This window comes from Neomonachus schauinslandi, chromosome 10 (assembly GCF_002201575.2).
Source record: "Neomonachus schauinslandi chromosome 10, ASM220157v2, whole genome shotgun sequence".
Lineage (NCBI taxonomy): Eukaryota > Metazoa > Chordata > Mammalia > Carnivora > Phocidae > Neomonachus > Neomonachus schauinslandi.
Genome location: NC_058412.1, coordinates 52,369,942 through 52,383,103, shown reverse-complemented (window position 1 = coordinate 52,383,103; position 13,162 = coordinate 52,369,942). Strand labels below are relative to the sequence as shown.

Genomic DNA, 13,162 nt, shown 5'->3' with positions numbered 1-13,162 from the left:
ACCTGTCTAAGGTTAGATAATCAAAACTGCTTCCTGATTTGAGACTGGGATATACTGCAAATTGTGAGTTTTCTCTCTTCCAAAATATCAAAAGAGAGGATAGGTATCTGTTTTATAGGCCAAAAAGGTTAAGGGTTTGCTCAAGGATCGTCCCCGCCCTAATCAGGAATAAGACCATGAGGAGTAAAGCAGGCTGAACTAACGAACATGGAAGAGCTTGACGGCAGACCCAACAAAAAAGATCATCTGGCTGCTACAGCTTTGTGGCTTTGGAAATTTACATCTTGTCTGAAGCCTTGTGATGAGAGATGCTGTTTTTAAAATCTAGTCCCTTTAAATAGTTCCTATCTTTGAGAAACTAGACACTAAACTGTCTGTAACATCTGCAAGTTGGAAGCAAAAGTCAACCACCATGCCCCATTCCAACTTCATTTCAGGGAACTGAATCTGCAGAAAGAGAAACTTTCCAGAGCAAAGACACATAGGTGATCAACCTTGGACTTTTCAGTATCACAGAACAGCAGCTGGGTGAGGAAGATGCCAAGCAAACAGCTCTAGGAGGAATGACTATCTTGACAACAAACCACTAAGAAAACACACTTTCTCTTGCCTACTTTTTTTTTTTTAATATTTTATTTTTTGACAGAGAGAGAGACAGCAAGAGAGGGAACACAAGCAGGGGGAGTGGGAGAGGGAGAAGCAGGCTTCCTGCTGAGCAGGGAGCCCGATGTGGGGCTCGATCCCAGGACTCTGGGATCATGACCTGAGCCAAAGGCAGATGCTTAACGACTGAGCCACCCAGGCGCCCCTCTCTTGCCTACTTTTTTTTTTTTTTTTAAAGATTTTATTTATTTATTTGAGAGAGAGAGAATGAGAGACAGAGAGCATGAGAGGGAGGAGGGTCAGAGGGAGAAGCAGACTCCCTGCCGAGCAGGGAGCCCGATGTGGGACTCGATCCCGGGACTCCAGGATCATGACCTGAGCCGAAGGCAGTCGCCCAACCAACTGAGCCACCCAGGCGCCCCTCTTGCCTACTTTTTAAGAGATGATGAAGTGCCATAAACCAGGAGGCACAGTTTTTAAAAGCTGTTGATTCTAGGAAGTGGCACTTATGGGGCAACTAATGCATTCTTGCTTAGTCTTGCGGAACACTGATGTTGAGAGAGGTCAGTATTAAGGAGTTGCTATGGAAATCTTTTCCTCAAACTCTTGTGCTCTGTTAGTGGAAAAGTAAAAAGATGTAGTCGCCATGGAAAATAATATAGTGATTCCTCAAAAAATTAAAAATAGAATCACCATAAGATCTAGCAATTCCATTTCTGGATATAAACCCAAAAGAATCTTGGATCTTCAAGAGATATTTGCACACCCACGTTCATGAAGCATTATTCACAAGAGCCAAAATATGGAAGCAACCCAAGCGGCCAACAACAGATGAATGGATAAACAAAATGCGGTTATATACATACAATGGAATATTACTCAGCCTTAAAAAGGAAGGAAATTCTGACACATGCTTCAACATGGATGAACCTTGAACACATTAAGTGAAATAAGCCAGTCACAACATGACAAATACCGTATGAGTCCACCTATATGAGGTATGTAGAGCAGTCAAAGTCATAGGGACAGAGAGTAGAATGGGGGTTGCCAAGGGCTGCGGGAGGGAGGAAGGAAGGAGAGTTATTGTTTAACAGAGAGTTTCAGTTCTGCAAGATAAAGAAGTTTTGTGGATGGATGATAATGGTTGCAAAAACCAATGTGAATGTACTAATGCCACTTTAAAAATGGTAAATCTGTGTTACATATATGTTACCGTGTAGAAAAAACAAAGATTAAATCTTTCAGCCAATTCTCAGGGAAAATTCTGCACTCTCTTCTACCATATTTTAAGTTTGGTACCACCTATAGCTTATCTGTTCTCTGACACAAACAGAAGGAAAAATAAATGAACACACAGGACATGAGCATCCATGAAATACTCTGAGACTCACCAGAGGTAGGCTTCATTTGGCAGCTCTGTGAGCATACAAATGCTCACGGCTGTGATTTATATATATAACAGATTTTCTTTTTTAATTTATTTTCTGAGAGAGAGAGAATGAGAGACAGAGAGCATGAGAGGGAGGAGGGTCAGAGGGAGAAGCAGACTCCCTGCCGAGCAGGGAGCCCGATGCGGGACTCGATCCCGGGACTCCAGGATCATGACCTGAGCCGAAGGCAGTCGCTTAACCAACTGAGCCACCCAGGTGCCCTATATAACAGATTTTCTAAGAAAATTTGTTTTATGATGCTTTGGAAAATAGAAATGCTCCTTTAAGAAAACCCGAACAAATTCGATTGTTCAGTCCCCTTTGCCCACAGTTTAATAATCATTATGTCAAGGAAGTCTACTTCAATGGCTCTCAGTCGTGCAAAGGTCAAAGGTTCTAAAGCAAGTTTAATTTCTGTAAGAGGGAAATATCATTGCCTAAGGCTTTATCATAAGTAGGACTGTCCCACGGGGAATAAGGACCCAGAACCAAAGCTGTTATAACATTTCCTATCTTCATACTAATTTAAACTTTATAAAGCAATTCCAAACACACGCTTTCATCTGAACCTCACAAGCCACTCCATAGGGTAGGTTTTAATGGCACCAATTTTGAGGGGAACACAGAGTTTAAGTGATTTCATCAAGATCAACAAGCTACTATGCGGGTCAAACCTAGGTCTTATAAGTTCAAACCCATTTTTGTATTTCCCTAAACCTTAAATTTAGCTCTCCAGTCGCAGGCTTTGTTGATCTCCAGACAAGGAAACCTTCACTGCTGGGGTCCGAGGGCCACGAAAAGGAGTGTATATAGCAGGACCTGTCACAGCAGCACTGGGGCCTCACCTCCTCTGCCAGAAAATGAGATATTACTTGACATACGCACCAGTCAGTATTCTTTGTGGGATCCAAGGAAATTATATGTGAGAACATAAAAGCATAAAATAAAATGTTAAGTCATTAAAAGGCATATAGTTGTCAGGAGACTGAGATTTCCCGACTCACAATCAGGAAGGTGGAGTGTGGAGGTAAGCATGTATGCAAAACAAACTAACTAACTGACCAAAAAGCGTGACTGGTGCCCGTAATGGGCTGGAAGTAGTGACAAACCGGGTACTTTAGGGGGGCAGGAGGCTGGGGGAGACAAACTGGCCACTGTCCCAGAGACAATACTGAGGTCCCAGAGACCCTAAACTCTCAGGCCTTTCTTCACTCAGACATTTCAAGACGGTAAGGAAGCATGTAGGGTAATCCTATCTATATCCTATCTGCATCCTTGGATAAAGAGGCCACGGAACCGAATGGTGCTACAGGCTGAATGTTACAGGACATACAAGAGTCGGCCACAGTGGCAACACACCCTGCTCAGTCCAGATTCTGGAGGGCTCCAGGAACGGTTGGAGCTCAAGGATTTGCTAGGTCTAGCTACCGCTTCTACTCTGGGGCTTGGCGGCTTCCTGACACTGTGGGCTGTGCCTTCATTTATTCATCCTCAAGGAGTGGATTGGAGGCCAGTTGGCAGAGGCACAGGTGGAAGGCTATGGAGCCAGTAGTCTGGTATTTGGGAGCTGGGGACAGAAATGGAGAGCAATGGTGCCGCCATAAGCCTTGCAGCCTAGGTTTTACTTTGTTCCTTCATCCAATCTGCAAATATTCGTGGAGTGCCAGCTCTAAGTTTTCTGAGCACTGGCTACGCAGTGCTAGATCAGACAGCAAGGCCCTCCTTCAGCACACTGACATCCTGGTGGGGAAAGACAGATAATGAACCAAAGACACTATGACAGTGTCATAGTAAGTGCTATGAAGAAAAAAGCCAGGAAGTGTGACTGAGAGACCACGATGGGCCTGAGAAGACAGCATTTAAGCAGAAACCCAAATGCCAGATGACAAGGAGGAAAAGAGATGGAGGTACACAAAGCTTCCCAGGCAGAGTACCAGCCCGTGCAAAGGCCCTGAGGTGAGAACAAGCTTCGCCTGTAGGAGGAAAGACGGAAGAAAAGAATGCTATGAGCTCAGGTTAGAGGGGTAGCCGGAGGGCTACCAGATTAGTTAGGGCCTTTCAGGTCACAGTAAGAAGTCTGGATTTTATGCTCAGTGATACGGAAATTCACTGGAGCACAAAGGAGTGACATGTCTAATTTATGTTTTCAGATGAGTTTGGCCTGACAGATCATAAAACAAATAAGATACCTCTGATATTCTCTATTAGAATGTTCCATTTTAATAGATTTCCCATTAAAACCAAGAGGGGCCATGGCTTAATTGGTATTAAAGTGTACACCAGTATCACTTTAGCAGGAATCCCCCGGAGTGAGAGAAATATGGAGGATCAGGAGACAGGAAAAATGACACTAAGGGAGGCAGGATGGCAGCCAGCTACCTCTGCTGCCTCCCAGGCTCATCTTCACAACCCTCCACAACTCATCTCTACAACCGGGAGTTGATATCCTGAGCCACCTGGCCTGTGTGCCTGGCTCCTCATCCCTGATCAGAAGGGCACCCGTGAGAGCTGCAGAGGACAGCTACTCGCCTGTGGCGCCTCATCTTCTGGCCTGTGCCAAGAGGCCACCCTTCCAGCTTCCACAGCTCACGGGCTATCTGGGAAAGTGTAAGGCAAGAACCCTGAGGGGTGTCAGAGGGAGAATGCTTCAATAACCTCTTTTTCCTGTCTGATCCCATGAATGCCACAACAGGGAGGAAAAAGAGGCCAGTAGGCCCCAGCCTGAGTTTCCAGCGCTCTGCTAGAAACTGGCTTGTCTAGGTACTGCCAAGCATACCCGAACGATACAACAGAGAAAAGGGCCTCTACTTGATTCCTTTCTTCCCTTTTCTTTAACTATCCGATGCTGAATCATTCCTCGGTGACCTTAGGCATTTTTGACCTACATCCAGGTCCAGCAAGCTATAAAGTTACACAACACTACCAGATCAAGGCAGGTTTGCTTCCCCTAAGGAGGATCAACAAATTGTCTAAAGAAATAAAAACTCTCACGGCACGCTTGCTGCAGTCTGTCTTACTAAGTAGATGGTACAAACATCACAGTCACTTCCAATCTTGAGTCAATCAAATACCTTTAATATTCTGGGAGAGAGAAGAACCAAACAGATCCTATTAGTTTAAAACCAAGAACAGGCCGGGGTATGAATGAGAAAAAAAAAAAAAACAAGGAACAGGAACAAAATGGTGGCTATATGCTTCTAAAGTGTTGGATCTATTTGCTTTTTCAAAAAGACTGAGAGAGAAGAGAAAGGGTGGCTTCTGTGTCTCACATCATGCTCCCCACTCCACCCCCAAAAAGATGGGGAGGAGAGTAGGGGAGAAATCATTGGCATCCATGAGCTCCAAATAGAAAGCATCCAATTATTGTTTCAAAAGCTATTTCAATCGGAACACACTAACAATTTCTTACTTTTTTTTTTTAGACTGCTCACTTAAAAATCAGGATATAGCAGGCCTAAAGGGATATCCAAACTCATTCAGTCCAAAACACTTCACTGATGAAGAGTCAAGCCCAGAAGGTTTCAGATAGTAGAAGTGCCAGGAAGGGAACCTGAGTCTCCTGACTCACATTCCCTTTAGCTTTTATTTATAAAATAAAAGCACATTATAGGAAAACAGGAACGGGACAGGCAATCTCCAGTAATCCAATCATCATACTAACCACTATTAGCATTTTGTTCCTTCTATCACATGCTTATAGGTGCCCCCCCCAACATGTTATGATCATATTGGACTAACGTTCCTTCTAATACACAAGGCTGTTCCTGTTATCAAAAAATACATAACAGTACCTATTATTAGGGCTTGGAATTCACATCCTTTTTATGGAGTGTTTAAACAACTCTCATGAGACCCTGGACACAAGAATCAAGCTGCTTAAGCTCAGATCAGTTCGGTTTACCTACCTGGTGCATCAGGTACTTGAAGAGGAATGAAAGGATCAGATACACTTAGAAGTGGGAGGCTAGAATCCACAGTCTGCCCACCCTTCCTTTTTTCAGCTGGAGTTGGTTGGAGGGGAAGAAAGGGTCAAGGAGAGAAAAAAAGAGAAAAGCAGAAAACATCAAGTAAATCTAGATGAATTTACCATCTATTAACCCAACAGCTCAAATTGTAGAGTAAATCGAAACTCAGAGGCAGAATAAAGAGGGATGAGTGGATATAATCCAGTGTAATGGCAAAATATGTATGAGAGATATAATCTGGTCCTTGCAACACACTCAAAGATGCAATTGATGATAAAACTAGTATATTCATACACCTGAGATCCACTTCTTCCTTGTGTGGAAGCCTACAGGGATCTTTTCCAGATTCCTGTAGCAACTATTGTCCGTATCACACACTGTAGCATGTAAACAAACACTGTCTGTTCTGTAATCTAACACAGATGTTATGTGCTTCAATATGCCCTCTACCATCCTGAGGTCACTGTATCACCAAATGTCTATTACAGTGCCAGGCAGACAGACACAGACAGAAACAGAAATAGGCTTCTTGTCTGTTGCAAGGTTAGACAGGCCCTAACTTCTGGACTACATCTAACATTCACTGACATTCATTCTATACTTGGCAAACTTGCAGATTTACAAAAATCTATACACCCTGTGGGATATCAGGGCTTGAAGGGGTCTTAGGATTTTATAGCACAATTTTCTTATTTTACAGAAAAGAAAATGAAGCCCAGAAGTTAAGAGGCTAGCCAGAGGTCTACCAGCAAACCCAAGGTCAGAACCCAGGCTTGCTGGTTTCCTACTTAGCATTCTTTACATTGCATTTTAATACTCATTTGTTCTTTAAAATCTCATTTTGCCTTCTATAGATTTAAAACCTTTTTATTTTCAAATGATTATGAAATCATAGGAATTTGCTATACATAGAGTCCTGGGAACCTTCAACCAGCTTCCCTCCACGGTAAGATCTTTTACAACTATAGGACAGTATCACTGACACCGTTACGATACTGTTACCTACACTTTATTCAGTTGTCACATGCATTCGCGCGCGCGCGCGCGTGTGTGTGCGCGTGCAGTTCTTCCCAATTAGATCCTATGTATAGGTTAACATAAGCACCACTGTGACAATGATAAAGAACTGTTCCATCAAACCAAAGAACCCCTTTGTTGTTCTCCTTTATAGTCATACCCACTCCTTACTCCAGTCCCTACCCCCTGGAATCCACTAATCTGTTCTCAATCTCTATAATTTTGTCATTTTGAGAAGGTTATTAAATGGGTTTTTAACTAAGCTTCTTTAAAGGTAGATGAAGGAAGACAAGGGTAAAATCACTGCTCTTAAAATTTCTATAATATTTTCAAATGAGACACAGTGAAATACATTAGAAGGAAAAGAACAAATCATAAAACTGGGTATATTCATTTTGAAAAAAGTATATATACAGAAATAAAATTATGGACATAAATATTGTAAAATGTCAGCAATGTTTTCCTCTGGGGCCTGGAATTGTGAGTTCTTTTATCTTGTTTCTTTGGGCTTTTAGTCATTTTTCCAAAATTACACAAGTGAATGTGTATAACTTAACAGAAAAATATTTTAAATAAAGAGGTACAATGTCAAGTTTTAAATGTCTATTCCAACATATGGACACAGTTCATCATTTTTGCAGCTTTTACCATAAAAGTGTTTAAAATAACCCTTCTGTCATCCTCTCTGACTCACTGCCAAATTTCCTGCTTATTTCCTCCCTTGGTTGATCAGAAGGTTTAAAATAGTGAACAGTCTGAGCTTGATTAGAAAACATCTAAAAATGATGCTATCCTATACTTCATACAAATGAGGACATATTAATTTCTGGGATTTAGATATAATTTTCTTTCATTATAAAAAACAAAAGTGTTGCACACATAAAAGTTTACACCACAAACAAGGAAGAAGGAAAAATACTAAATGTTCATTTAAAAAAGACTGGATAAGGGGCGCCTGCGTGGCTCAGTCGTTAAGCATCTGCCTTCGGCTCAGGTCATGATCCCAGGGTCCTGGGATCGAGCCCCACATCAGGCTCCCTGCTCCGCAGGAAGCCTGCTTCTCCCTCTCCCACTCCCCCTGCTTGTGTTCCCTCTCTCGCTGTGTCTCTCTCTCTCTTTCAAATAAATAAATAAAATCTTTAAAAGAAAAAAAGGCTGGATAAGATGAAAAAAATCTGGAGATGTTTTATAATGTTCGTAAAAGCTAGTGTAACTGATTTACAAAGTTTCTTGAGATGGGGTTATGACTACAGTTTCTGAGCTGGGCTGCTCAGGTACAACTCTCTGGTATGTCATTCTCCAGCTGTCACCTAGGCTGGGTGGGGGGGGTAAGGGCAGAGGGAGAAGCGGACTTCCTGCTGAGCAGGCAGCCCAATGCGGGGGATGTGGGGCTCAATCCCAGCACCCTGAGATCATGACCTGAGCAGAAGGCAGATGCTTAACCGACTGAGCCACCCAGGCGCCCCTTGAGAGCTGTTTTAAGGACGACCTGAGATAATGCATAAAAAAGCACTTAACCAGTGCAAGTGCTCAGTATATGTTCACTGTTATTACTGTTTTAACTACTCAAATGTATGTTTTTTAAAGCAGGGGTCTTTAAGTCCCTTAAAAAATACAGCCATTTATAGCCTTCAAAGTAAGCATAAAGGGGGAGAAAAGGCTAAAACAAAAATAAAAACTGTTTTAAAAATAGTTCATACAGGGGCGCCTGGATGGTGCAGTCATTTGAGTGCTGGACTCTTGGTTTCCATTCGGGTCGTGGTCTTAGGTTCGTGGGATCGAGCCCTGCGTCAGGCTCCGTGCTCAGTGTGGAGTCTGCTTAAGGCTCTCTCTTTCTCCCTCTCCCTCTGCCCCCCTACCAAATAAATAAATAAATCCTTAAAAAAACAGTTCATATAGACAAACAACAAAATATGTGATAAGCAGGAATTACAGGCACTAAAACTGGGAGTGTATGGAAAATGTGTAGGGACCTCTGTTGTTAACATTGGTGAATCCAAGCTCCTATCCTTTGGCAAAAAGCAATTCTTTTCATTCATTCAACAATCTGTACTAAACCAAACACAATACTAAATGTTAGCATTCAACAGCAAAGAAAACTCTCCTGGAGCTTATTCCATGAGCCCCTTTCCAGGGAAACTATATCCTACTCAGTACCATAGCTGGGCATCTGTGTGATGCTCTATCTCAAGGACAACGGTCAATGCTTTATACATTTGGTACATTTAGTCAACATGTAGCCTATTACACTTTAAGCACTTTAAACCAGATAAACCAAATACCAATAAACTTAAAAAATTACATAGGTAAGACAACAAAGCTAAAAATAAAAAATAACACAAAACCCTTTAACTTTTTAATATTAAAAAGCATGTCCCCCAAATAAGGCCAATGTGTATTCTAAATTAATAACAATAAGATTATCATATGAAGACTTATAGGATATGATTAAAACTTCAGGTTTTTTCTGACAAGGGAAACACACACCTATTAGACAGCACTATCAATAAACAGTGTAATCCTCAAGGGTCAGGGTGGGATGGGCAATTAAAGAGAGAGGCAAAGAGAATATTAAAATATCTGTGGACAAGTCTTCTAAGCAGATTATAATGAGCCTCTCTCCCCACTCTCATGCTGGTTGAAAATCACTGTTATAGTGGGAGAAAAACTCTAAACACTTTCATTACATTTTTAAGAAGAATTTTTAAAAATTTTACTGTGTTCCTTTTAATATTGACAAAGCAAACCTAAGAAAAACAGGGATCTATAATCAAAAAAAAAAAAACAAAACAAAAGTTAAAGAATTAGAAGACAGGAGAACGGTAGATTTTATACATCTAAGAGTTGTCTTGGAAAGATGCTAAAACAACAAATCTCTAGCTAAAGTGATTTTCATTTCATACAATGAAAATTGATATGTATACAAAGAAAATATTATAAAAGGAAGGTTTAAACGCATTATTCTATTTTATTTAAAAAATTTTATTTTTTTATTTTTTAAAGATTTTACTTATTTATTTGACAGAGAGAGAGAGCACAAGCAGGGGGAGCAGCAGAGGGAGAAGCAGGCTCTCCACGGAGCAGGGAGCCCGACAGGGGGCTCGATCCCAGGACCCTGGGATCATGACCTGGGCCAAAGGCAGATGCTCAACCAACTGAGCCACCAGGCATCCCTATTTAAAAAATTTTTAAACTGCATTATAATTTTCTAGAAAATTATTACTAAATTTGCCTCATTATGTGGCAGAAAACCTGAGAGAGGAAGTTCTAGAGCCAGGGGAGGGGGTTGGTGTCCCTGCTCTGCCACTTCCAAGCTATGTGATCCTGGAAAAGAGACTAGTCTGTGCTCAGTACCTCAACTGTGAGGATGGTGTTGAGGGTCAGATGACATATATTTGTGTAGGACAAAGGACAGACTGGGGAAAATGTTTACAGTACAGGATATACGAAGAGCTCTTACAAATTAATAAGAACAAAATGAACAAAGAACATCAGAAAAAAAAAAAAAGGCAAAGGACATAAACAACACAAATCCCAGGGAAAAAAAGTGGCCAGTAAACACTGTCCTATCTACAGCTTCTGATCTGGGCTGGGTGGAGAAGTGGAGGGAAAATTACTCTCATTCACTGCTGATCAAAATAAAATTTGTATAGCATTCTCAGAGGCTAGTTTAGAAATATGCACCAAAAGCCTTAAAAGACAATCTTTTGATTTAACAAATAATCTTCTAGAGGTTATCGTAAAGAAACCATAAAAGATATTATGCAATGACAGCCAAAGTTCCAATAAGAAATAAATTGATGATGTCAGAAAAACTGCTAACACACCTAAAGAAGGTGTGGGAAGGAAGGTGGGAAGAAAGAATACATAAGGTTAAAATCAGAAATTAATCAATAAAATTAAAAAGATCAATTTTGGAAGCATATCAAATTCCGCATCTACAAGGAATATATATGCTCAAAATCTCATATGGTTGCTGAGGGAATTATAACAGGAAAACACTGAAACCAAATTAATGTTTTTAAAAAAGAGGTTACTTGGTTAGAAACATTAGGACAAATCCATATGAAGCAATTTAATACAGATCTTTTTTTTTTTTTAAAGATTTTATTTATTTATTTGACAGAGATATAGAGAGAGAGCACAAGTAGGCAGAGAGGCAGGCAGAGAGGGAGGCAGAGGGAGAGGGAGAAGCAGACTCTCCACTGAGCAGGGAGCCCAACGCGGGGCTCGATCCCAGGACCCTGAGATCATGACCTGAGCCGAAGGCAGCCATTTAACTGACTGAGGCACCCAGGCGCCCCTAATACAGACCTTTTAAAATTTATCTTTTAGGAGAGTCTTTAATGATGTGGGCAATGTGCCAGACTTAGTAAGAGAGAAAATCTGGTTTGAAAATAGGACAATAAAGATGTACATTAGAGTCTTAAGCTGAGGCTAAAAATTATGTACAAAATGTGGTCATGTATTTTTGTGAGGAAGATCTGTAACTTTCATTACATTCACGAAGATAGCTGTGACCCTAAAAAGGTTAAATGCCACTAATAGACACCAAAATGGTATCCCTGTGCTACTTCTTAATGGTGAGATTATGGGGATTTTAACTTTCTTCTCTATGCTTTTCTATAAATTACTGACTTTTATGTAATAAATATGTACAATTTTCTAATTTTAAGAAATTTTAGTTGAAGTATAGTTGACTATGTATAATTTTTATTAATAAAGGAGAAAGTTTTTTACTATTGCTTCTTTAATTTAAAAAAAGGTCTAATTTAAAAAGATATCTTCCTCTCCCTGTAAACACACACACACACACACACACGCACACACACACACACAGAAACACAGCTCAGTAGAATCTTGGATAGAGGATAGAACATCTAATTTTTAGAATTCTTCAAGTCATTCCAAAGATCTAAGCAATTACAAGCGATTAACGGAGTGATGTTCTTAAATTTAGAAATATTTGCTTAAAGTATGTGTGTGAACTAGAGAGAACAAATCCTGTATATTACTGACACATCATTCTGTCATTTTAATTCAGAATGATTCTAGAGATTTCTTTTTCCCTAGCTTTTATATTGGAAATCTTCTGAATAAAAGAAAATACACAAGATTTGGGGCTTACTGGTGTGCCAGGCTTATCTGTGCAGCAGTTGAAACTGTGGAGGTAACCACTGTGAGCCCTGTGTTTCAGGCACCTGCTATACTAACCGGTTCCGGCGGAAAACGAGGGAGTGGCAAAAGCATCACCTTGAGCTGGTTGAAAGCCTGGGATCAAACTCTCAGCAGAGCCTCCAAGCTTCTCAGGATGTTTCCCTGGAGGGACAAAACACCACTCAGTTCATCCCAGCAGAATCCCATGATGCACACACACATGCAGGTGGTGGAGGGCACCTTCTGAACCGAATTCTAGACTTGACTCCTTTTACCGCCTTACGGCAACACCTCGGACATTCGCAGGTCCTTGTCTAATCATTGCAATAACTGAGACAACAGCTGAGAAGAGGAAGTTGTGAGAATCAAAGACAGCACATCGGTTTTGCAAGATGGAAGGAGTTCCGGAGACTGGGTGCACAGCGATGTGTATGTAGTTAACACTACTGAACTCTATATTTGACAATGGTTAAGAAGTTCATGTTTATGTTATGTTTACTGATTACAATTTTTAAAAAGATTTTATTTACTTATTTGAGAGAGAGAGAGAGAATGAGCGGGGGGGTGGGGGAGGGAGAAGCACTCTCCCCACTAAGCAGGGAGCCCAACACGGGGCTCGATCCCAGGACCCTGAGATTATGACCTGAGTGGGGTTAAGGCAGACACTTAACCCACTAAGCCACCCAGGCGCCTGTATATTTATCACAATTAAAATTTTTTTCAAATAAATAAATAAATAAGCAACAAAAGAGATGGCTGGAGCTAAAGCCCAAAACCTCAAGCACATTACTCAGGCATAATGTCTCCAGTCCTTACTTTGAGTCTATTTGTTTTGATATAATTCTACTGAGTTTGCCAATCTGTTTTCCATGTTGGAAACAGTTCAGGAGAGCACATGAGAAGGGGGCGTGGGGGAAACGGCAGGAGTGAGAAGTGACCAGGGACAGGCACAATGGCAGCAGTTTAATGTGACAGAAGAGAGACAGGAAA

General features: G+C 41.0%; 1 protein-coding gene across 1 annotated transcript in view; it reads right to left on the bottom strand.

Annotated features, from left to right (window-relative positions):
- The window catches only part of AAK1 (AP2 associated kinase 1), a 155,558-nt gene that overhangs the window by 10,646 nt on the left and 131,750 nt on the right, over nucleotides 1-13,162 (bottom strand). The window contains exons 16-17 of the mRNA XM_021699275.2: nucleotides 12,230-12,334; nucleotides 5,939-6,034 (exon numbers count right to left, since the gene is read on the bottom strand). Coding sequence (XP_021554950.2) covers nucleotides 5,939-6,034; nucleotides 12,230-12,334 — 201 coding nt within the window. The remainder of the gene's footprint in view (nucleotides 1-5,938; nucleotides 6,035-12,229; nucleotides 12,335-13,162) is intronic.